The sequence below is a fragment of the Cryptomeria japonica genome, chromosome 1 (assembly GCF_030272615.1).
Source record: "Cryptomeria japonica chromosome 1, Sugi_1.0, whole genome shotgun sequence".
NCBI lineage: Eukaryota > Viridiplantae > Streptophyta > Pinopsida > Cupressales > Cupressaceae > Cryptomeria > Cryptomeria japonica.
This window is the reverse complement of record NC_081405.1, coordinates 692,348,324-692,372,916: the sequence shown is the minus strand read 5'-3', so window position 1 is coordinate 692,372,916 and position 24,593 is coordinate 692,348,324. Positions and strand designations below refer to the sequence as shown.

General features: G+C 34.8%; 1 protein-coding gene across 5 annotated transcripts; it reads left to right on the top strand.

The window, feature by feature from the left end:
* Nucleotides 1-458: 458 nt before the first annotated feature.
* Nucleotides 459-24,163, top strand: LOC131063792 (uncharacterized). 5 transcript variants are annotated; one of them, XM_057997725.2, is made up of 18 exons: nt 459-688; nt 879-1,090; nt 1,422-1,854; nt 3,954-9,811; nt 10,227-10,739; nt 10,835-10,942; nt 11,407-11,487; nt 11,623-11,675; nt 11,838-11,925; nt 12,022-12,183; nt 14,729-14,797; nt 16,946-17,137; nt 17,261-17,340; nt 17,587-17,662; nt 17,741-17,842; nt 23,315-23,420; nt 23,506-23,593; nt 23,718-24,163. In XM_057997725.2, the coding sequence occupies exons 2-18, from the start codon at nt 1,049-1,051 to the stop codon at nt 23,896-23,898; spliced, it is 8,232 nt and encodes a 2,743-aa protein (XP_057853708.2). In that variant the 5' UTR covers nt 459-688; nt 879-1,048; the 3' UTR covers nt 23,899-24,163. The 5 variants fall into 5 exon arrangements, with proteins under 5 accessions (XP_057853708.2, XP_057853706.2, XP_057853711.2 ...); XM_057997723.2 differs by having other exon boundaries at nt 871-1,090; XM_057997728.2 differs by having other exon boundaries at nt 460-688; nt 879-964.
* The last annotated feature ends 430 nt before the right edge of the window (nt 24,164-24,593 follow it).

Here is a 24,593-nt window from a genome sequence, read left to right as displayed (position 1 = left end):
TTCTTCAATGTAATGCCGCTTGTTGGCCCATTGTATATGTTCTTAGGTTGCAAGTGTTTTGTTATGACTCTTAAAAAAAATGCCACTTGCTGGCTCATTGTTTCTACTCGTAGTTTGTAATTATTTGATCTAGTCCAAAATTTTTCTTCTTTAACTACGATATTCTTTGTAATTCTGCTTTGATTCAATATAAAAATAAAAACCTTGCCTTAATTTTCTTTTAAAAACACCATTTAGTTTTCGATCTATTAAGAAAGCAAATCAACCTGTCCAATCCCATAAAGAGATTTGTGTCTCTATCCCTGTCTTTAATATTTTCTCTTTTAATTTAAAAAAAAAATGAATTCTTAATATAACGTAGACATTAAGACTATAACAACAAAGATATTTCATATTGTAACGAAGACATTCAGAAAAGCTAAATGTCCCGTTATATAATATCGCATCAAGACCATAACAACAACAAAGATATTTCATATTGTAACGAAGACATTCAGAAAAGCTAAATGTCCCGTTATATAATATCGTTTAAAAACAAAAAATTTAAAAAACTTTCCCGCATTTTCCATTTACATTCAAAACCGCAAGAAAATATACATCGATCTCCTTGCAAAAGCACTGTACTTTTTGTACCTGCATCTTCAATGGAAAATTCTCACACGTTAGATATTAAATATTCAGTCCGAAGGTATGTTTTGAACCGGCCCTCTTGAAATTTGATGAATTATACTTTCTTTACTATGAATTTCAGATTTAGGTTTTTACCAGAGTTTGAGAATTTGAATCGTGTCGAAAAACTGGACAGGCGTGAAGCATGTGCATAGACATTGCTTGGACTTACAAGTTTTTGTCGTCATTGTTGTGTTTAAGGGTTTCAGTATTACAAGAGCTGGTTTTCAATTCCACTGATTAGCTTTGCGAGGATTTCGGCAGAGCTATTGGGTTTCAGGATTCAAATACAAATGTTGGTGTCTATAAAAGAATGTTGTTATTACAATCACGGATGTTTTATCATCAGTTTTAAAATAAATTGTAGCTCTGGCCGTCAATGGGTTTCAAGGATTTGAACTGTCTTGAGTATTATGAAATGGTGAAATTTCTGGACAAAACTAGTTAGTTTTTCAAGGGTCTGACAATATTGATTGGCTCGGCAAAGGGATTAAGGATTTGGGCTTTTAATGCCACTCTTGGTTTACGTATACATTAATGAAATCATCACTGAATGAATAACAAAAAAAATTATGGGGTTTAGTTTGTAGTCTTGTGATTTAAAAGAAATTTGATTTTTGAAAAGATTATGCAGATTCCATGAACTAGGTTGTTAAGGATGGAAGGATTTGAATAATGCCTTCTTTGTATGTTAATTTTGAAGCATTTCGATTGTATTTTAATTGACCTGAAGAATTTTGTTTGGTCTATAGGGTATAAAGGCTCTGAATTATCTTGATTTAGCTACAATGGAGTTAAACCATAATGAGATTGCAAATGAAACCGAGAATATTAGCAAGGAAGGTGATGAGATTTTGTCAGCAGAACTTGATGATGAGGAATGCGTTCGTCTAAAGAAAAAGTCCAGAAGGGTGAGCTTTGCTGATATCACGTCTATTCATGTTTTTGATAGAGATGAAGACTTTGAAACGCCCCCAGACAATAAGCCTAATGCTGGAGACAACATTGTTAAAACTCCACCAAGTGGGTCTTCAGATTCTCAGCCTAAGGATTTACAACACAAAGATATTGACCAACATCTTCAAGTAACACCAATATCTAGTTTACAGAAGGAAGAATTCGAGGTTTCTGATGCTCAAGCTGCTACTCCAGTCAGTGTGTCCGATAAAGGTTCACCTGGAGAAGGTCAGTTCCAGATACCACATGTTTTTATTTTTCTTTTACGTTTGGGGCTTAGATATATTGCCATACATATTATGAACGAGTGAAAAACATATAATTATATCATATTCACACAATTACACAACAAAATCTTCAAAAGGGTTATACTGTACATTTAGCAACGAATAGAATGCAATCAAAATATATCCTATCTTGATTACACAAGTTTGGTTAAGAAGTACACTAAAAAACTGAATAAAACTTACCTAACTAGACATAATTCAAATTAACACTCAATTTGTGCAATAAGTCAAGCCAGATTAGATACCATAAGTTAATGTATATATTATAATTTCAGGAGCATAACGGCTGGAGTCTAGATGCATATGGCCACCAGCTGAACGGAATTAAAATATTTTCTACATAAGATTTCACAAAAAGGTGAACACAAGAATAGATCACAATACCATACCCAACTATACTTAGAATCAACACTTTAAATTGTCACAACAAGCCAAACCAGACTAGATACCTTGTACCATATAATATTGGGAGCATAACAACCAGAGGAGAAATTACAAGAATAAGTAGTATGGAAATTGGCTTGGCTTACTGTCCACATTTTTGTACAGGGATTTGTCGTTAAGAGTGTATCAAGGTTGTGATTCCTCCCCCAGGTACCAGCTGATGGGAGATCTCCAAATGTCCTTACATATGCTATTAGATAATCTTCTGCTAGCAGATTTTTTGATACGAAGGAAACTAATCCTTTTGTTATGGAAAGTCAATTGTTATCTTCTTTTAGTTTCCATCTAATTTCAGTAAAAGAAAAAGTAATGATTATTTAAAACATTTTATTTTTATTTTAAATTTTGGACAGGCTAAAGATTTTACTCACCTTCAAGAAGCAGGATAAATTTTTAAACTTCTTGTCTGTTATGTCTCTGGTAGTTTTCTGTAACTTATGATTCATATTATGACAGCTTTTTGGAAGGGCATTTTATTTTGAACGAACTGCTAAATTGATTACTATAAAAGGAAGCTATCAAATACTTAAACTATAAATGTTTTGGAATGTGGAAAGGATTACATGGATCACATCCTAATTTATATAGAACAAAATGATTCTGTAGGTTCTATTTTTGCATTTATTCAAAACAGGAAATGTCAATGCATCATTATTTCTGCTTTTAATGTAAATGCTTGTATGGCATGTTGAATTTGATAAAATGTCAAACTTAAGCTAGATTTTTGGACAGAATCAACTTAATTTAGTGTCCAGGGATTCTCCTAATCAGGGTACTTTGATATCATGATTTAGCTATGACTTATTGTATTGTAGTTTAGCTCAATGCCATTAAGCCAGGCATATTAATCGAGCCTTCAAGCATGCCTGCATTTGCTGTGGGATTTTCTGTTATTACCACATGGATACAATGGAGTACATATAGATCTGTAAATGGAGATAAATCATCTAAAACAAGATTATTTGAATGTGTTGGTTGTTTTAGATCTATAATTGGCTGATGCCTCAATGCAAATAACTTTTTGCACAATTGCAGTTCATTTGTACAAACATTCACAATTGAATCACTATAACTGGATATACAAGTCGAAGAACAACTTTCGTTGCTGCTACCTCTACAAACAAAGGAAAATTTTGCAAAATGTACAAGATTCAGGGGATAGTATGAAAAATGTCAAATATTTTAATGTGTGAGACATTGATGCAGGAGAAATATAATGATGTTCATGACAAAATTATCTCATAGAGGAATGTGCAGATTGGAGGTTATATTGTAGAATTTGTTGTCTCTTGATCTGATCAAGATCATCCTAATTTTGAAATTCTATTCAATTTAATTCCTAATTTTGTCCTCTTACTGATATAGTTTTCCTGTTAGCATTTTCTTGGACCGTCTACTACATTACATTATCACTTAGCTCCTTGGTGGTAATGAGATCTAACGTCATTTCTCTTAGCTCCTCTGTGTTAATGAGATCTAATGTCATTTCTCTTTACAGAAGCATTATGACGTAACCATTTTTGTAGCAATATTTCAAGAATTTGAATTTGTTGGACTTTCTATATATAAACCATTTCTGGGCTTTCTGCAGTGCAGATAGGGAATTCTTTGGGCCAGTTTCCTTATGGCACATTGCACCTGGAATGGGTGTCTGCTCTCCTGTTGAAGATGACATTACGTTGGACTGCACAACATTTTCATTACAGTTTGGTAAACTTATGAATCCTGATAAACAATGCAGTAATCCTGCTGAAGTAGTCAAAACTCCTGTGTCGGAAACTGAGGAAAGGGCACTTGGAACAGAAGATTTCAAAACACCAGTAGAACAGACTGGGCAACCTTTGTCGGAAAATACCATGGCCCTTACCAAGCCGAAACAAGCTAGATGGTGGGTTGTTTCAAATGATAATACCTTGGACAATTGTGAAGGAATGATTGGCATGAGCTCAAGCCAGGAAAAGCAGATCAAATATGAGTATGAAAGTATGTCCCCTTATTTAGAATCAATGCTAGCTGAAAAATTATCAGAGGTTCAGCCTGATGTCTCTTTCAAAGAGCTTAATCAAGGGAAAGAGTATTTTGGCTCTTCACATTCTCATACAGACTCAGCATTTTGGAAGACAGGGCAGGGAATGAAATTAAAAGATTCTGCTGGTGTAGAAATTAAAACATCTACTATTGAATCTGAAGCATATATGAAAAAGGGTAATGCCATATTGATGACAGACCAGGAAAGAGACCAGCTTGCAATTGAGAATATGCCAAATAAACAAAATAAAGGCACTGAATTGACTGCAGCAGCAGACTCATTTGTTTTTGATTTTGATAAAAATCTGCAGCAACAGCAATCACCAAGGTTGTTGAGGCCACAGTGGAAATTGGAACCCAATTTTCTTGTTGACAAAGAAGTGGATGGGTGCTGCATTGATATCAATGCAAATGAGTGTAGTGAGAACACTAAAGTGACGACGGATGTCAAAATTATACCATCTATCATTGAGACTGTAGGTACTGAGCAATACAATAATACAGAAACAATGGAAGGAGAAAACTGTTCTTCAATCAAATTTGAGGCAGAGCAACAGGAAAGACAAACAAAGAAATTGTCAGATTCAAAAGTGGGTATGGAACCAAAGAAATATGCTGATTTAGAAATGCATGGGTCTACCACTGGCTTCATGGCAACTAAGCACTGTAGTGGTACTGGATATATGACTACATTAGAAGGAAACCAATCTATGACTGTGACTCCCAAATTGGAAACAGGAAATGGCACATCTCCCTTGAAATTTGAGACAGACCAGAGTCAAGAAAAAGAAAAAGAAATTGTGACGTTGAACCTTAGATGGGGGATGGGATTAAAGGATACAAGTGATGCGGAAGGTGAGACATGTAATATTGACATCAGAACAACCGAGAATAATGCTATTGAAAGTGGCCAGTCTATAGCTGAGATTGCAGCACCTAACTCTGAGGAAGATAACCATTTAAGATTATCAGATGATTCACATATTGAAAAAAGTGAAGAGCAGCAATGGCAGTATAAAAAAAGTACACCAGTCAACATGGAATTGGAAGTCTCTGCCTTTGACGTCAGGGCAAATAAGCAAAACATTGACACAAAATTGGTACCAGATGGAGAATTTAAGGGTCATTTAGAAGCACATGGGTCGACCATTGACATGATGGCAACTAAGCACTGTAAAGATACTGGCTATATGACTATGTTAGAAGGAAATCAATCAATGATTGTCACTGCCAGATTGAAAACGGGAAATGACACATCTCTCTCAAGTTTTGTGACAAACCAGAGTCAAGAAAAACAAAAACAAATTGCAGCATTTAACTCAAGATGGGATATGGGATTAAAGGATCCAAGTAGTGTGGAAGTCGAGACATCCAATATTGATATCACAACAACTGAGAAGAATGCTACTGAAAGTAACCAGTTTATGGTTGAGATTGCAACAACTAACTCCAAGGAAGATAACAATTTAAGAACATCAGGTAACTCACATGTTCATAAATGTGAAGAGCAGAAGTGGCAGGATACAAAAAGTGCACTGGTAGGGTTGGGATGCTATATGGGGAACAAAAATGTCAACATGGATCTTAAGATGTCAGAGACTGAGATTGCTGCAGCTAAACATAATAATGTGACTGAAGTGACTCAAGATGTACAAATGAATTTGTGTGTCCAATCTCTTGAGGCAATAAAATGCCACGAAGATGGTAAAATGAAACAAGCTTGTGAATTATCTCTTTCTCATTTTGATGTAATGCAGCAGAACCTGCAAGGGAAATTGCTGGCGAGCCCTAGACCAGACACAACAGGAAAAGATCTTGCAATGATAGAAGAATTATCTGCCACTGATAGCATAGCAACCAATCATGGAGTTTTAAATACAGATGCAGATACCAACCAGTATTTCCTTGAGACTCTGCCAACAAAGCATACCCCAGTATCTGTTTCCAAATTTAAGGGTATGCAGCACCAGGAACAACAAGAGAGATTGCTGAATTTGAAGCTGGATGTAAAACTAAATGATGTGGGTTGTGTACAAACAGAAAGGTCTAACAATTACATTACGAGATTTAAGGAGGGGAATGACATAAAGCTGACTCCAAATTTGGAAATGAACCACTGTGACACTAAAACTGTATCAATGGTAGATAATTTTCCTTGTAAACTTGAGGGGGAAAATTCTCAAGAGAAAGAGAAAAGTATCTCTTCGAATTTGTCACAAGACAGAGAAGTTAACAATCCTGTCAACAAGGAATTGGAAGTCTCTACCATCGACATCAAGGCAAATAAGCAAAATGTTGACACAAAATTAGCATCAGATGGAGAATTGAAGGGTCATTTAGAAGCACATGGGTCGACCATTGACATGATGACAACTAAGAACTGTAATAATACTGGCTATACAACTATGTTAGAAGGAAATCAATCAATGATTGTGATTGCCAGATTGAAAACAGGGAATGGTACATCTCTCTTGAATTTTGAGGCAGAACAGAGTCAAGAAAAACAAAAACAAATTGCAGCAATGATCCCAAAATGGGGTATGGGATTAAAGGATCCAAGTGACGTGGAAGTTGAGACGTCCAAGATTGATATCAGGACAACTGAGAATAATGCTACTGAAAGTAGCCAGTCTATGGTTGAGATTGCAGCAACTAACTGTGAGGAAAATAACAATTTATTATCATTATTGGCTAAGCATAATAATGTATCTGAAACTCCAGATGTAGAAATGAATTCATGTGCCCTTTCAATCGAGGCAGAAAAATGGCATGAAGACAGTGAAATGAAACCAGTGTATAAGTTATCTCTTGACAGTTTTGATGGAAAGCAGAAGAAACAACAGAGTAAAGTGCTGCTGAACCTTAGAACAGACACAATGCAAAAAGATTTTGCAATGATAGAAGAATTATCCACCACTGATAACATAGTGACTAATCATGCAATTTTAAATACAGATGCAGAAATCAACCAGCCTATGCTTGATATTGGGCCAACAAAGCATGTCCCACTTTCTAACCACAATTTTAATGGTATGCAGCATGAGAAACAGAAAGAGAGATTGTCAAATTTGAAATTGGATGTTAAATCGGATGATGTGGATTGTGTAGAAAAAGAAAAGTCTACCAGTTGCATCATGGATTTTATGGAGAGAAATAACACAATGTTGGTGCCAAATTTAGAAAGGAACCAGTGTGATACTAAAATTGGGACATCTGTAGATAATTTTCCTTGTAGATTTGAGGGGGTGCTTTCTCCAGAGAAAGCGAAAGGGCTGTTCTTGAACTTGGCACAAGACATAGAAGTGGAAGAACCTGTCAATGTGGAATTAGAAACCTCTGCCATTAATGTCATGGAAAATAAGCAAAGTATTGACACAAAATTGGCATCAGGTGGAGAACTGAAGCAGTCATTAGAGATCATGGTTGTTAAGCCCAACAAGGATGGCCGATGTACATTGTCTGATTGTCTATCTGGTCTAAATTTTAATAGGAAGGACCAGATGCAACAATTAATGCGGAAGTCAGAATTGGAAATGGATCCCCAGAGATCTCTGAACATGGAAAGGGAGATTTCTACAGTTCCAATCTCAACAGCTCAGAACAATAAAATTAATGTGACACAAAAAATAGAAACAGACCATCAGATGGGGATCACAGAAGCTAAAGACAAAGAAGATGCCATATTTGTTCCAGACATAGAAAAGAACCAGTCTCTTGCTCAGTTGCATAATCAAGTCAAGCTTTCTCCACCACAATGCACTGCATATTTCAATCGTGAGGAGGAGCACCATCAACAGAAACAAGAACAGTTATCAATTTCTAGTAAAGGTTTCAAAATACATGGAAAGTCCAAGCTTTCAGAGGATCAGCTGATTGGTAATTCGAAGGAAGCTGGATCAATTCTTAAACCAATTGAAATGAATGTCACAATGCCTAGAAATAAACAAGAACTGAAGTCTTTTGGTTTTGTTGAGGACACGGTTTTGCTTGACAGATGTGCCTCATTTACTAATGAGTATTTAGAAGGGTCTGTTAAACATTTTCCTGAGCCAGATGGAGCAGAAGAAAGGAAGGGCACAGCGTTTGGTAAGGACTTATTTCGTGTTTCTCCTGTTTCAAACAGAGATACCCAGCAGGTTTGCCAACATGTTGGTTCAGAACAGATTGAGGTCCCTTATTCAGTTCTGTCACAGCCAAAAATTAAACATTCCATCCCTAGGTCTGATTTGTCTCATTCCAAGTGCGATGCAGTTTCTGACAGTTCAGTGACACCTTTGAAGAAGCAGACAGAGTTAGAAAACACACATAAATATCCATTCATTTCTGATGAAAATCTAGAAGATAGTGACTCCAAGGACATACAAGTATCTTTACCATTCTCTGCTTCTGTTAGCAAATCACTTTTCAAGCCCATGGATTCAAAAGAATGCCATGATATTCCCAACAATACTTTGTCTACTCCAAAGGAATCTTCAGGCAACAGACTAGAAGTGAACTTGAAATCTAGCAGTCAAATTGTTCAGCCAAATCTTTCCGTGTCAGGAATTGATCAATGTAAAAGCATTTTATGTAAGAACAAACTTTCAAAGAATCTAAATAGTATACAAATTAACACTCCTTTAAATAAGAGAACAGGTTTGGCTTTCCACTGCAGTTTGCCGACACAGTTGATTTCTACTGATAAGAAAAGCAAAACTGTGTGTGAGCTATATGATCTGAAGCCAAATTTGTCAGCAGTTCATAAAGATGCTTCATTATTTGGCAACCAACATCATGGTTTGTGTAGTAATTCAGAGAGTGACTTATCATCTTCAGTGCGGCCCATTCTTTCCCCTATTAGAGGTACTATGTGTGAGATGACACCTTTGGGTCCTATTGCTGACTGTGGTAGTTTAACTAATGTGAAAAAGTCGAATTATCCATCTGTCATTAGAAATGATGCAAAAGGCTGCAGTACATCAAACAATATCTTTTCCACACCTTTAAATTTGAGCAATTATGGGGATGCAAATTATGGTTATTCACATCTTAATAGCATAGAACACTTGAATATGTGTGGTGGAAGCAACCAGATTGATGTAAAAAGTTCCTTTAAAGAGCATGCCAGAGATACACACAATGCAAATCCAGTCTCCAATGAGCACAAGCTAGTTACAAATTTTATGGACACCTGTGCATCAAACAGAAATTTGATGAACAATGACTTCTGTAGAATTTCACATTCAAAGGGCAACATGCAAGGGCAGAGACATAAAGAATCTTTTCTCCAAAAGAAACCTGTCTTTTTAAATCATGAAAATTCCAAAAATTTTGAGTACACAGATGGTGACATCATTCTTAGAAATGCCGTTGACTCTGTCAACCAGCTGACATCTGCAGTAAAATTAAACACAGAATGTTCAAGCACAAAATCAAAGAATGGTGAGGTGAGTTAAAAATATTTGTATATTTAAGTTTTTAATTATGATTTTCTTATCTCCATTTCTACTGAATTCTATTCCCAAATTAAACTATTCAGTATTTTAAATTACAGTAATTAATTAATTATTTTATCAGAAATTTGTTTGTGTTGTGCAAAGGTACAGGCTTAGTAGGAATGTCAATGTCATAAGTTCTAGTTAATTGTATAAAAAGAATGGGTATTCCAGCTATCTGGTAGGTTGGTAGGTTGGTAGTTTGATTCTGTGATGACTTATAGATAACATTCTGTAATGCAATATCATGTACCTATCATCTTTGAGTGATTTTAAAGTGTGATGTATCTATGAAAAGATTGAAAAAAAAAAGTCTAATTTCAGAAGAACTGTTGCAACATTTAACTTAAAATAATATACAATGCAGGAAGTTAGTTGCATGGGAACCGAAAACATCGAGATGCACAATAATTGTGGAAATATTTCCTTGCCCTTATCAGAAAAGGAATGTAGCTTAACTCAACGAAACAAATTACAATGGAAAAGCTTTGCAGAGACACAACTTCCAAGTTGTACAAGTGGATTTATTTCTGAAGGACCAATGATGCTACAGCATGCCAGGGGTAATGGTAGTGCTAAAACATTTGAATTCCCATGTGCTACAGAAAAGATATTATCCTTGCAGGCACACAATGACAAGGGATATCTAAATAAAAAGCGAAAATGTCAAGAGATGGATGTACAAGACCCAGGCAGTTTGATAAAAGATCACACAAATAGCAGCTTGAGTTTTGGTATCGAGCCTGTGGAGAGTACTCTTAGTGGTAAAGTTTTTTTGGAAAATTCAGAAGGAAGGATGCCTTCTACCAAAAGACTCTTTGTTACTAGAACAAAACCTACAGAGGATGTTATTGCAGTGGAATCAAGAAAGTTGATTAATGTATGCTGATACTGTAAGATCCATCTTTATTGTATGTATAAAGTCATCAAGCTTTTAAATTCTATCTAATTCAAATGTTTTGAGTAATATTGCAGGTTTCTGACGAGATTTGTCAAGAAGTTGAAGAGCTGCATATTCCATTGATTTGCAAGCCTAAAACTCAAGAAGAATGTTTAATTTTTATTTTCTTGTCACGACCACAAGTAAGCACCTCTCCATAACAACTTCATGTATACTATGAAGGAGTCTCGTTTTTTCATGCTATGTTTTTGCCAGCCATAAATCTATGGTTGCATTTTGAAATTTCTGTTCAATAACATCTTTGGTATGCTCTGTTGTGAACCTTCTTGTATATTTAACTCTCTTAGTGTTCAAGCCAGTAATGGTCTCAGGAGAAGAATTTATTGTCTCCTCTAAATCCCTTGTGCATTGCTGGTGACTTGGCCATTCTTAGCGTTAGTCATAATTGGCTAGATTGTGAAGTTATATGAAGCACTTGTTCTAATGTCGGGAGTTTGTACCTCCCGTGGTTACTATAATGAGTTGATGTTAATGTAAACTTTATTTGTGTTTGTATTAATGCTATGCAACTGGTTGGACTAATGTTTTGTTCTTTTAATATCAAGAAAACTTAATTTCATTGCATTCTAATGAATCTATGTTGCAGCTTTGCCTTTTTCAAGAGACACTGAAATTTATCCAGGAAGACATAGATAGGATGAAAATTTCAAACAATCAACAATTTCAGGTAATTTAATATGTGAGGCCATCATTACTGAGTGAAACTCTTAAAAAACAATAACATCTTTGAAAATACATTCACAGTTTTGGCAGTGACAGTAGAAGAACTGTTTTTCCACATTTGATCCTGCTACTTTGACAGGCATCGGATGTAAAGAAGTGCTCACAGACTGAAAGCAAATTTCTTAAAAAGAGGTAATGGTGAACATTATTATTCTCTTGTTTACAATTTTCCTAAGGGATTAAAAAATTCACCTCTGCTTCAATGTTGCTTGTGGATTGATTGAAAATTCTCTATTTTTTTTTGTCAAGAATGTCATCCTTAACATTGCCATGTGGTATTTTGTTGTATTGTAGTTTGGGATCTTTAAAGTGGTTGCAGCAAGTTGTTGCATATGAGAAGTCTAAATTGCTACTACTGCAAGCAAAAAAACATGAACTGATGGTAACACCTCATTTTTTTTGTTTCTAAACAGTATGTTAAAAAATTTAATGGTGTTTGCAAGTTTTGTATCTGCTTACATTATAATTTTCTTTGCAGAAGGAGGCCCAAGAATTGCATCATGGATGCCAGGAACTGGACAAACTGAAATCACATTACTTACAAATGACAGGTCGATTTGGAGGATCTGCTAATACATCCATAAGCAGAGCAGAAAAAGAAGATTATGTTTGTTTTCTTGAAGCTGAAATTAAGAAACAGGTATAGATCTTGGGAATCATACAACATTGTATACTCATGCCTTGATTTTTGGATGCAATTTCGTTGTTCAAAATGAAATTTCAGTATTCAAGTCTAAAAGTTTTCAATATGCCTTTTTATATAATCATCATGGTGCACTAGCGCAGCCATTGATTCTATGAGTAAAGTGTTTGATTTAAAGTTGATGTATTTTCCTTTTGTGCAGTTAGAACGATTCAAAGGGATATAAGTTCAACTCAAAAAATAATAAAAGATTCAACTCAGAAAATGGAGAGAAAAAATCTTGGTGTAATTCTATCTATTAGATTAGAAAATGCCATTGGTGTCTATTTTTAAATGAGGGACGATCAAATGATTTCCAACTAGTTACTAATTATACATCCGGATAATGAATCCTCTCTTATTACTATTCTTTTGGAGTAATTACATTTAGGAATGTTATATTAACTCTTCCAACACCGTGCCGTAATGGCCTTATACGGAATTATGGAAAGTTTATATTTCAATATAATAATATTTTCAATACGTAGCTTGGTTTATAAATCTGCTGCTTGCTCCTAAGTTGGACAATATCAGCTATATAGATTCTTTTGCCCAGCAAGTGGACAGATTGGATACAAATATTAATTGCTGGGTATGTGCATGAAAAATTGTATTTTTAACTAGCTTGAGTACACTGTAGTTATTACAAAATATACCTTGTATGCTGCTTCTAATGTAATTGTAAATCATATGATATACTCATGGAAACCACCTTTTTCTTTTGAGACAAAAAGATGGTCTGTTGTTTCATAATAATATTGCTACAATATCAGTGAGTAACCTACCAGCTGGAAATCATTAGAAGTGCCATATCAAAATCTGAAATTCAATGTGCCTATGCTGTACCTCAAGATCCTTCTTGCTGCTTTCCAATAATCAGCGTTGGGTTTACTTGGAAGTCTGCTAACCTAGGTAACAACAAAGGATATGTCAGATCTATTGAAAGAAAGATGCAATTGTTCAAGATGGGATTATCTTTCATGTGCATCTGTAATGGACAGATTCTCTATAAATACGCATAAAACATCTTTGACAAAGCAAGAAAGCTCTAGCACTAACACAAAAAGTTCATATAGGTTGGGCTACCGAATATACTGGTTTAAGTCTAGTACACAACCAACAAGATAGACAACTCAAAAATTATTAAGGCTTATTTGCATCAGTTCTTTGTTCCCATGAAATACAATGCCTTACATTGTTCAACAAATAGAACAAAATGGCTAATTATCTTCTAACACTTTAGAGTACTGAGACTGTGCCCAGTACAACCACCATTTGGCTCCCTTGTTTGAAGTTTAATTACTGATTTTTTGCTTTTCCACGAGTCCTGTACCTCTTTCTGCACCTGTTCCTTCTCCTCTCTATTGAATATGTTTAATTATTGTAGAAAGTATTTAGTTCATTGTTAATCATTTGGCATGAATTGCTATGATTATTCCATAAGTGTCAGATCAAGGAGATTATGACTTTTTTCACTGTCTTTATCTCATTTTATGTTGTTTCAATGTCCACCGGTCAAAGTTATGCTTAAAATAGCAGAATTTGGACTCTTGATTTTTTGTATTGAATTATATATTTCAATAGAATCCCCCCCCCCAATATAAACAAGCTTGATTCAATCAAATGATTTTAGTTGCATCACTTTTTATTTTAGAAGAGTTTCCTTTATCAGAACTTGCATATTGATTTACATTTAAGGTTTCTTTTGGTTTTTTAATCTCTTCAAAATTTAATATGATAATTTACACTTTTTTGCTTTTTCAAATCGATGTAAGAAGTTTAGACAGATATATGATCAATAAGAGCATGCAGTACATAACCAATATTACAAAAAGATAAGATAGTTCCAAAGATCACCATAGTCAGTAAGAAAATAAACTCGTACGTTTGATAATGTCTACAGCCCTCAAAAAGCAGCTGTGGATGTTAAAAGGTCAGGATCCACCCATAGCAGCAGTATTGAAGGACATGTTTCCCTCCCATAGGGATCTGATGCTTGAAATTTTCTTCTTTTTTTCATACTATATGATACTATATCCTTTTTATAGAGGCTCTAGTGACATGAAATTTCCTTCTATGTTTCTTATCAGGACATATAAAAAAGGATCTAGTATGAAATATAAAAGGAGATTTCACGCAACAGGTCCCTTGGAGAGAAATATGTCCCTTAACATTGCTGCTATGGGCACACGCCTGAATTTTTAGCACCCAAGTGATCAGTAGTAGCTTGAACCTGAGATAAGAAGCTCTTAATATGTTTTTCCATGAGGTCCTCAACCCACTTGAGTAAACACCATAACCAAACTAAGGAAGGGAAACTCTTTCAAGAGAAGACTCAGAACCAGAAAGGGAATCCTTCTGTGAGAGATCATTAGAAACAAAAGCAGCTATAATTTATGTATTTAAAAAAGAGAAATAATTGTAAATGGGAATCTAGGCAAACTGTGTAACTTTAGGAATGGTAGGATTGCAAAATTTGACTATGTTTTATGTACTTTATCAGGTGGAAAATGTTTCAAATAAGAGGATGCTTACCCAGGGAAGTTTGCATAAGATTGAAGGAGAGAACAGGGTGAGCAATATTTTGTAATTTTTTGCTATTTTACTATTACCTTTGTTAATTTGAATTTGGTTTTTTTAATATCAGATAACCAAAAATTAATGCTAGGGAATGAACCCTAAGGAGGTAAATTTGGTTTCCTTGTATATTGCATGCCACAAAGACTTTGCATTAATGATGGATCACATGGTATGATCTGAAATGTCAATGCAAAACTTTTTTCAAATTTTTTAATCCAAAATAATTTTCTAATTAATAAATGACTGCACTATTGTTGTAGACCAATAATCAATTCTTGATATAAGTTGTAGGTAGTATTTCTTCAAGTTTTGGGGACATGGGAATGTAGGGACATGTTCTGAGAATGGGTATATTTTTGATAAAATAATGAGAGATCTATTAGGGCTCTCACCTATGAAAGTACTTTATTAAAATAAATACATCCAAAAAACAGCCAAACAACTTTCAACTAACATAACTAAAACTAGACCACAATCGATCACCAATAAATAGATGAATTAGACCACAATTGATCAACTGATAAATAAGACCTCCATAAATTTGGCAAAACTAACCTAAGTATTGTCCAGAAGCAGCATGAAGAAGCTCATTACTTCCAAATGGCCCTTAGATTGGGTAGCCATCAAATGCCTTACCACCATTTGCAAATCCACACAAAGATCCCTAACCATTTCAATTTGATGAAGAATGACCAGTCTCTTTCTTTGCCACACTAAGGTCCGCCATTGTAGCCAAATCCAAAAAACAAATGATGAAAAACCTAGAACCAAAACCTCCTTATCAGAAATAGATGAAGGAGAAGAAGAAATCCCTTGAGACAAGCACCTTCTATATGACTAATTGTGAATCTTAGAGTTTGGAAACTTTGACTCTAATTTTGTAACGTCCCAAATTGAGTTTGCTGATTTTTACAAATTTCACATGATCAAATGCATGAAACCTTATCACCTTTGGATGATTGAGATTTCGATGTAGGCAGTGTGAGAGCATATAGTGAAAGTTGAGTAATATTAAATTACAATGCTTGTTGGCACAAGCCAAATAACTTACAATGCAAGCAATTACAAAATTTTGGAAGTAATGAAATGCAAATTCTGGCAGCAAGTCTTGTAGAGTAATTACGAACTCAAACTTAGATCTGGTGGAGAAGTCAACAAATTATTATGAAGCAATAAAAATTACTATTAATTAAATACACAATTTCTGAATGTATGATCTCTGTAAATAACCTCTGAAATATGCAAAATAACGAGCATTAGAGATTCCAATATAATCCCAGTGAACAAGTTTGAAAGTAGGAAAATATCAAATGATAATTGCCTTCATGAACCATTGTATGGTTGATGGAGTTTAATAGATAATAATGTTTCAGAAAATAAAAAAATATTAATGCTGCAGATTGTATGGAAGTCACCAGTGATGACTCCAATCCCGAGTTTGGCCATACAACCACTCAAGATAATTAATAACTTCAACAATATGAAATATTGTGATTACCCTTTCAATGTGTTCAATAGTTGATACAAACAAACTGATGCCTTTTGAGTAATATGGCTTGGATGGTGGCACAACCAAGAATAAATAACTTCCAAATTATATTTGTATGGTTCCTTCTAAGGTTTCCTAAAGTCATATGACAAAATATATAAAACCAATGATATCCTTTCGTGCTTACTTGTACTTAGTATGAGGACCAAAAGTATGAATTTTATCACCCCAATAATGCATGGCGATTCTAGAAAAATGAACTATAAATCTAGAAAGGAATGTTCATTTTAATATTGTGTCTTAAGTGATTTATCATGGGAAATAGGTAAGAATAGAACCTTTTAAATCTCTCTTTCAATGTGATATAGTGCATTAGGGTTTTTGCCGCTTCTTTCCAGCACCTACGAACATCGTCCCTTCTGGAGCCATTTTGGTGTTTGTTAACTTTCTCTCCCGACCTCAGGAATTTGTTCATGCCAGTATCGTCATGATTTTTAATTTATGGTTGCTAATTTATTGGTCATAATTTGTTGATTTATGCTTCTATAATGTTTGGGAAATTCGATCTTGTGGTATCTTATTTAGTTAATGGAAGAAAACTTGTAGATAAATTCAGTATACTAATATTTTATGTTTTTGGTTGAGCTACAGAAAGCAAGTGAAAGAGTTATAGTTATGAAGCCGGAGCTTGAGGTTCTTGACAATAAGATCAGAGATATGTGCAAGTTTTATTGTGGATTTCTGAAACTTAAAGATGATACAAACAAGGAAGAGATTACAAAAATGCTGAAAATTCATATTGAAAAGCAATCTCTAGCTACCCTTATTCTTAAAGACATCCAAGTAGGTTACTTTTGCATTATTATGAATTCAAGTATCGTATTTCCTCAACTATCTGCTGCTTTCCCAATTGGGAATAAACTATTCAAATTCACAAAATTAAATCATACTCCATCTATATTGCAGCTTTGGATTATGAAGGATATAAAATGTAAGCCTGGCAGTCGTTTTATTGAGCTTGCTTACTCTGATATTCTACACCAGAGGTACACCAACATATATTGATTTTATAAATAACTTGGACACACCTAATAGTTTGCCACATCTCATCTGGGTAACCTGTGAAATATCTTCTGGAAGAGCTTTGACAAAAGTCTTTCAGTAATGGCTTTCTTGTGAAAATATTCACGTTTCCAAATATCTAATAGTTACTAGGTTTAACCTACAAACCATGAAACTTTATCTAATACATTTTTCATTTAAGTAAACTCTTTTGTTGGAAATGGATCTAGGTTTGTAATTGAGGGAGATGGCCCAGATGCAAATGTTTTGGGTAGTAATAGGCTGGATAAGAAGACTGTTGAGAAGGTATGTATTTGAACTATTTCAAATGAGATGGTAATGGAACTTATTTAGCTAGTTTCTCACTTTTTTTTTAAAACTCAGGCCTTTCCCTTATTGAATGCTACGGAAGCCTTTGGATTTGTTCTGGAATTGAAGCAAAGTCTCAAGATTGGGGGGCCTGGAAGTATTTCCCAAGTAGTTGTGGTAAAAGTTTCTTCCTTCTTAGTTTAATTGTTTTTCTTTTTATAAAATTTGTGGACTTTTTTGTTTGATACCATCTAGCTTTATTATTTATGCTTATATAATAAAGGATTGTAAATGGTATTATCTTGTTCATAGAGGTTGATTGCTCAATCATTTTGTAAGATGTAGGGTGGCTTATGCCACTTTAAAAAAAATATTTTTAGTAAAAATTGCTTATTATTTCTCTTCTTCTCATTTGAACAACACCTTCTAGAATACGTGTTTTTGCTTTTCTTGATTGCTAACATAACTTTTGACTAAGTAATTTCAAGAGGATCTAGAATTGATGGAGTGACCATGGACTGATACTAAAAACATACACAAACTGCTAGTCTGAAAGGGTAGTCATAACCATTCCTATTTAACAGTGAACCATGGGGATGCATCCTCCCCTCCAAAAAAACAAAAAAACCCAGTAAGACATGGGGTGAGTGTTAAGTTGTAAACACACACGCCCCATTGCAAATGGCGACCCGTCTTTTTTGCTTGATAGCTTATTATTTTTTCGCTATGTTTAGCTTTAGTTTGGCAATGATTTCACTGTCTCTAGCCTTAGAATGAGAAAGGTTTTTGGTTTGTAACAAGTCTAGGAGTGAGTATTGATCAATCCCTGAAATGACTGAGTGTAAAGTTTTATCCTTAGAAGGGTATGATCAAGCCAGGAACTCAAGTTCAAAATTAATGAATGAATGATCGCAAGATTAGGAATTGAACATTCCTCAGCTTTCTTGCAGTGGTACCAAAATTTTGTGCCAATTGTCTTTGTTGGGGCTGTAGACCCACGTTTCAATTCCTCCTTGTCTGTTGAGTTGTATGTTCATCAATCTGAAGCTGCTGTGAGAATTTTTGCCATAGAATAATATCTCAGTTGAGATAATATCTTTCTCTTACATAGAGCTCTTATGGTATTACTTTGGCCTGTAATAGGGTTCCAAATTAAAAGCTGGAGTCCATTCTTTTTCAAATAAAAACAAGGAAACCCATCTCCATGACCTATCATATCTCCAACCTGAATCTGACAAGGTAATTGCACTTGTTTAACATGTTGATCTGCATATAGGGAATTCATTTCACGGGCTTCAAAATTATAGTCTCCATGGTTGCTACTATCATGGCTTGTGAGAGGGTAGCTTGAAGGTTTATAAAGAAAAACATTGTGTTTTAATGACCACCACTGTTTGCACACATAATGTGATCTCATGAATTGTGTGAGTGGTAGTCTCACCAATATCTTGTTTAGCACTTGCTTGGGCAAATCATTCCATGCAGCCTCCATGGTTTCTTGTATTCCAATTCCAGATCAAAAGTCAAAGAAAGAGTCTATTTCATTGGAGCTGCAGCGTGAAACAAGTGTTCATGGTTTCACATCACATCTCTGTAGAGAAGTGATACAGTCCCAACATGCGCTTCAAATGCTAAGTCTGACTTTGGTTTTATCCCCAATCTGAACAGGATTGGTCACTTGGCATGTGGATTTAGACCGTTTGACATCCCTCCCAATGTGCTTTTTTAGGTTTTGCCAGGTGACCGTAGATTCTGAAATAACTTCCAGCTCTGCTTGAGTAGTTGCTTGTTTGGACAGGTAATGAGCGGCTGTATTTGCCTAGTGATAGAGGTGACTGAAAGTGAAGTCCTCCATCTTATCCATCAACAAGGCAGTCCGCTCAATCCAAGCAGTAAATTTCCAACTTGGTGCTGAGCGCTTAGCCATGGCATTGATTATTAAAAGTGAATCACCTTCTATATCAATCTGCTCTATGTTGTTTTTTTCTGATGCGGAGCTTGATGCCAACATATAGTGCAGCAAATTCAGCTTCGTTGTTTGATCAATTAGGTAATTTGATAGACCTAGCCCAAGCTACTTCTCCTATATCGTTACAAATTATGAAACCGCGCCTGATTAGCCAGGGTTTCCAATTGCCGCTCCATTGAAATTCAGTTTTAGTCTACCACTAGGAGGCAGATTCCAGTGTGCAACTGCTCTTTTTGAGGTTGGTCTTATAAAAGCTCCTTTTGGTTTAATCAGGTGAGGCCAATTCTTAGTCATTTTCTCATCCCAACAAGATATGTACTTGCATTTTCTGTGCATAACTTTTGTACTTAAGTGCTCACAATTGCCAATTTCGATCTTCTCGATTAATGATGACGTAGGTGATTCTTTCCATTTGAAAATTCTTGCATTTCTCTCCTTCCACACTTGCCATATTATTTGAGCTGGGATTTCTTGCCACAAACCTTCCCAAATTGACCCTTTGAACATATCCGGCCATGCATTGAAAATACTTACTAAATCATTTTGTAAGAGTCCATTCCATTCCAGTTTTTGGCAAAAATCATTTTGTAAAAGGAAAGCTCATCAATCTTAACAACATGTTTGTGGGTCATGCCATTCAAGCAGTTTTCTTGATATTGTTATAGATGGCTGAAGGAAATATTGTCATTGATGTCAAAAGTGAGAAGGCAAATTTGTCATTGATGTCAAAGTAATTTGTGATGGACTTATTTAATCTCTATGCTTGCTAAGTTGTATAATGCTCAGAAATATATATAGTGTATACAGTATAGTATACAGAAGTATATGCAAAAATATTATATACAGTATGACACGTAAAGGGAGTCCAAAGCCAGTCTACGCACAGTATTCACATAGCAGTAGCAACTCAGAAAATACACAGCAGATCTATCATAGGCAGCGGTTTGATATGAGAAATCTTAGGCAACATTGGAATAACAGCAGCATACAAACAATATGTATAAATCGGTAATCTCAGGTCAACAGTATTGATTATAAAGCACGATATGTGTTGGGAAGCATAATCAATATCAAGACATTTTATAGAACATCATTATTTGCGGTCAAAGGAAACAATATCAAAGTCACTATGATAACACAGGACAAGGATTGCGTTAACTAAGTATGAGATAAAGGAACCGAAAATGATAGAAATTCAGAAATAAATATTCAAGAAAGACTCCTCATTTAATACACAAACAAACAAATTAGAAAGCTCGATCCGTTAAAACATATGCAACAGGTCGATATGTTCCTTCAGTCAAAAGTTCGATACTTTAAGGCATGGTAATATAGCAAAGAGAAAGTAAATTTAATTAAAGAAAGTTACGTTTCATACACAGATTCAATAAGTAAAAGATTTGTTAATTATTGTTTTGATTAAGGAAAGCCGTGTCTATTCATAATAGACGTGGACTAGTAAAAAATGGATTAAGCCCGATGAATGGGTGTAGTATCTTAAAAACACGTGGACTAGTCATAGCCACGATCCTCCAATGATTGTTGACAAAGGTTAACTAAAGCTTTGCAACGGTTTCTAAAAGGACGTGTCGTTTTGATCAAAAGACATACTCTCTAAACGTATATATAAGGAAGATATAAATAGCAGATTAGAGTGAGTGAAAAATATAGTAAGGGAATGCTATGTGACAAGTGAGGTGTAATAAATGATATAATTCTGGAACTGTGAGAGAAACATATACAGACAGAATATATGTAGAGTGAAGGAAATGTATAATACTGATAATTCCTAAACTGTCATTAAAAGTGGGGATATAATCCTGAAGCAGTTTCCAAACTGTTAATATGATGCTGATAACGATCTGAGAAAAGAAAGGGGTGTGTAAGCAGTGTTCATAATTCATATAGGTATATGAGCAGATATATAAGAGGAACAAAAAACGGATGGAGTGTATAGTGCTGTGAATATGTGTGGAGCAAAAGGACTAAAATAAAAGAATATATTGTATGTGTTATGTGGTGTGTATGTGTAGGGTATGTCATAAGGAGAAAATCCTTTAGAAGCTGTAGGTAACTGTGAGAGCAGTAAAGAAATAAAATGACGTACACCTACAAAGTGTGTATGTGAATATCCAGTATTATAGTCATTCTATAGCAGATTTTGAAGTGAAGATTGTGACTATTTTGGTGGCAGAATTTGATCAGACTAGCAGATTTGTGAAGCAAATTCAAGTAGGTTTATGAAGCAGATTTAGAGCAGATTATAGATAGATGTATGATCACTTAATGGGCAGATTATAGATAGATTTGTGAAAGGTTTATAAACTGATTTGTATCACAGATTTATGAGGAAAGTGTGGCCAGGTTTATATGACTGGTTAGTAATGTTCATCATAGCAGTTTGAAGAAAGGAATTAAGTATCCATCATCAGTTGAGATAGCAACATTATTAAGGTGGAAATTCAGATTTATGTGAAGTGGGTTGGTGCTCACTAATTCTGGATTAGGGAGTTGGTGCTTCTAGTGGGTTGGTGCTCACAAAATTCAGAAGTGGGAGTTGGTGCTTCTAGTGGGTTGGTGCTCACATAATCAGGTTGGGGAGCTGGTGCTTCTAGTGGGTTGGTGCTCACACAATCAGATTGGGGAGTTGGTTCTTCCAGTGGTTTGGTGCTCACAAACAGAGTTAGGGGTTGGTGCCTACAAATATTGTAAAAGAAGAAATAGATAAAAGCATTGATTTACCGTGGTTTTCTCCCATAAGGGTTTCCATGTATATATCTTGTGTTCTACTTGTGTTCATGTTATTTAGATCACATATGAATGTTGGTGTGCAATGAATATGTTTATAAGATAAGTTATATACTTATGATTGAAGTTCAAAAAGTTTAAATTGGTAAAAGATTGTTGATATGTATGATAAAGGTAGAGGGATTGGGTAATAAATCAATTGATTACCAACTATTGGCATCTTCGATTAGCTAAAGAGGCATGAGGTATTATGCACATCGTGTCTCTTTGCCAAAGTTTTTAAAGGCAACTGTGTTTGTATCAGATACATCCTATTTGCACAGCAAGTTGAAAGTGTAAATGGAACTAATTACTTGGATTTATAACAGGAAAAGTGTGGAAGAAATTTGACAAACTAAAAATGATGAAATATTTTGAAATCAGGGAGAAAGAGACAGTTATTATGGCTAATGTAGTGCATCGAATAGAAACATACATAAGATATAACATAGAACTTGTTCAATGTTGCCAATTACAAAAATACAGTCTTTGCCTTATGCCCTAAGGTTACAAGAAATGCTGAAAACTAGAAAAAGCAAAACTGACATGAGCTAGGTTAAGCTCTGCAAATTCTTTAAATCATTTGTGCTCTGAAAAGTTTTGATTTTGACGTTTATCTCTGTTGAAATGAAGCAAAAATGAAAAAACACAGTATTTACAGTTTAATCCAAAAGCTTGCATTCTAACTATAGATGATGTTTCGACATGCAATAAGAAAAATGTTGAAATAAAATATACTTGTAAATCTATGATAACAAATATAGTTCTAAATAGAGGAAGATACAGATTAGATCTGGTATAGGATGTGCAGTTGCAAATCGATCTCTATCTTGATTTGTGTTTATGATAGGTCTAATGATTTTAACATAGTTTGTCTTACAATTACTGTCCAGGAAACAAGCTTTCTTTATTGCACTTTGATATATGTGCTGGAAGAAGTACAAACATGTCGGATGGGATTACAGAATCTCTCTTTTATTCAATTTGTTCGTACTCTTGGTAAGTATGTGCACTGGATGGTTTTCTTAGAATAATTATTGTTAGTAAAGCATCTCTAAGGATTGTTCGATTTCTGAGAATGCAGGTGAAGAGTTGCATTTACAGTTAATATTTATTAACTGCACACTGGGGCTAAAGGCCAGAGTTATACTTGATATGAGTAATCTTCGGTGGTGGGACATCTATTTTTTATCATTTCAAATGCTTTTGTATCTGTGTGCATAACATGGTTAAAATTATTGTTTCAAATATTTTTTAATATGTGCTCATAATTGTTAATCTGGTGTCATTTTTCAGTGCGGTGTACCCTTCTGATATCCTTCCACTCCAAATTGATGTTGAACAATTTGGGAGGCAGCCAAGAGAGTTATTGATTGTTGAGGAAGTTCATGAATTAACACTGGCCTTAAAACCAGGTTATTCAAGGATAAAAGATCTCTGTGGTTGCATCTCCAAGTTTATCAAAAGCAGGAGATAATCCATAACCCAATGTACTCTTCAAATTTGATCTTGTCTTGACAAAAGTTGTGGGATATTTCAAATATTGCCTTCATATCACCTTCAACATATTTAATACATCTGTTTGGCCTGGCAATTTTATATCCCAGCTGAGGCAGTCTCTTGCTGCTATAAGGTAACATTGGCATGCCTAATGACACAATTATGCTGTTATTGACCATGAACGGCATTTGGTGTATTTTACTGAGAAAATCTATAATGTATTAGTTCATTTTTTATTTAAATACGGGTGATGGCAGATGGTTTCTGTATTTGATTTATAGGAAGAAGGAATGCCATTATTTTCGCCTTGTTTGGATTTTCAATTGTGGTAAAGGTTGAGTTTCCATCTTCTACTTATCAGTTAGGAGTCGCATGCCTTTTTTCCAAACTGGATTGTTACGAGTGACAACCACTGATTCCATTTAGGACTAGTATAAGATAAAATATGTCATTTGGTTTGACTCATCCAATACTTGTCATGCAATGACAGTAGGATACCATGATACCTTTGTTACAGGGAAGATAATAAGGCAGGGGTACCATGGATGGGGCTTAAGCTCTATTTTTAAGGAAGAGGTGGTGCCATGGAGATTTTTTTTTGGGATGCAGGATTATTTGGAATCTTCTAAAAAATAGAAGCTCCTAGTTTTTAGACTTTAATATTTGAGCGGG

Bases quoted from the DNA above. Each gene is read 5' to 3' on its own strand.
- LOC131063792 (XM_057997725.2), top strand. From the start codon at position 1,049: ATGGGTTTCAAGGATTTGAACTGTCTTGAGTATTATGAAATG. The intron at 14,798-16,945 runs GTGAGCAATATT...GTTGAGCTACAG, and splicing joins AGATTGAAGGAGAGAACAGG to AAAGCAAGTGAAAGAGTTAT. The intron at 17,138-17,260 runs GTAGGTTACTTT...TCTATATTGCAG, and splicing joins TTATTCTTAAAGACATCCAA to CTTTGGATTATGAAGGATAT.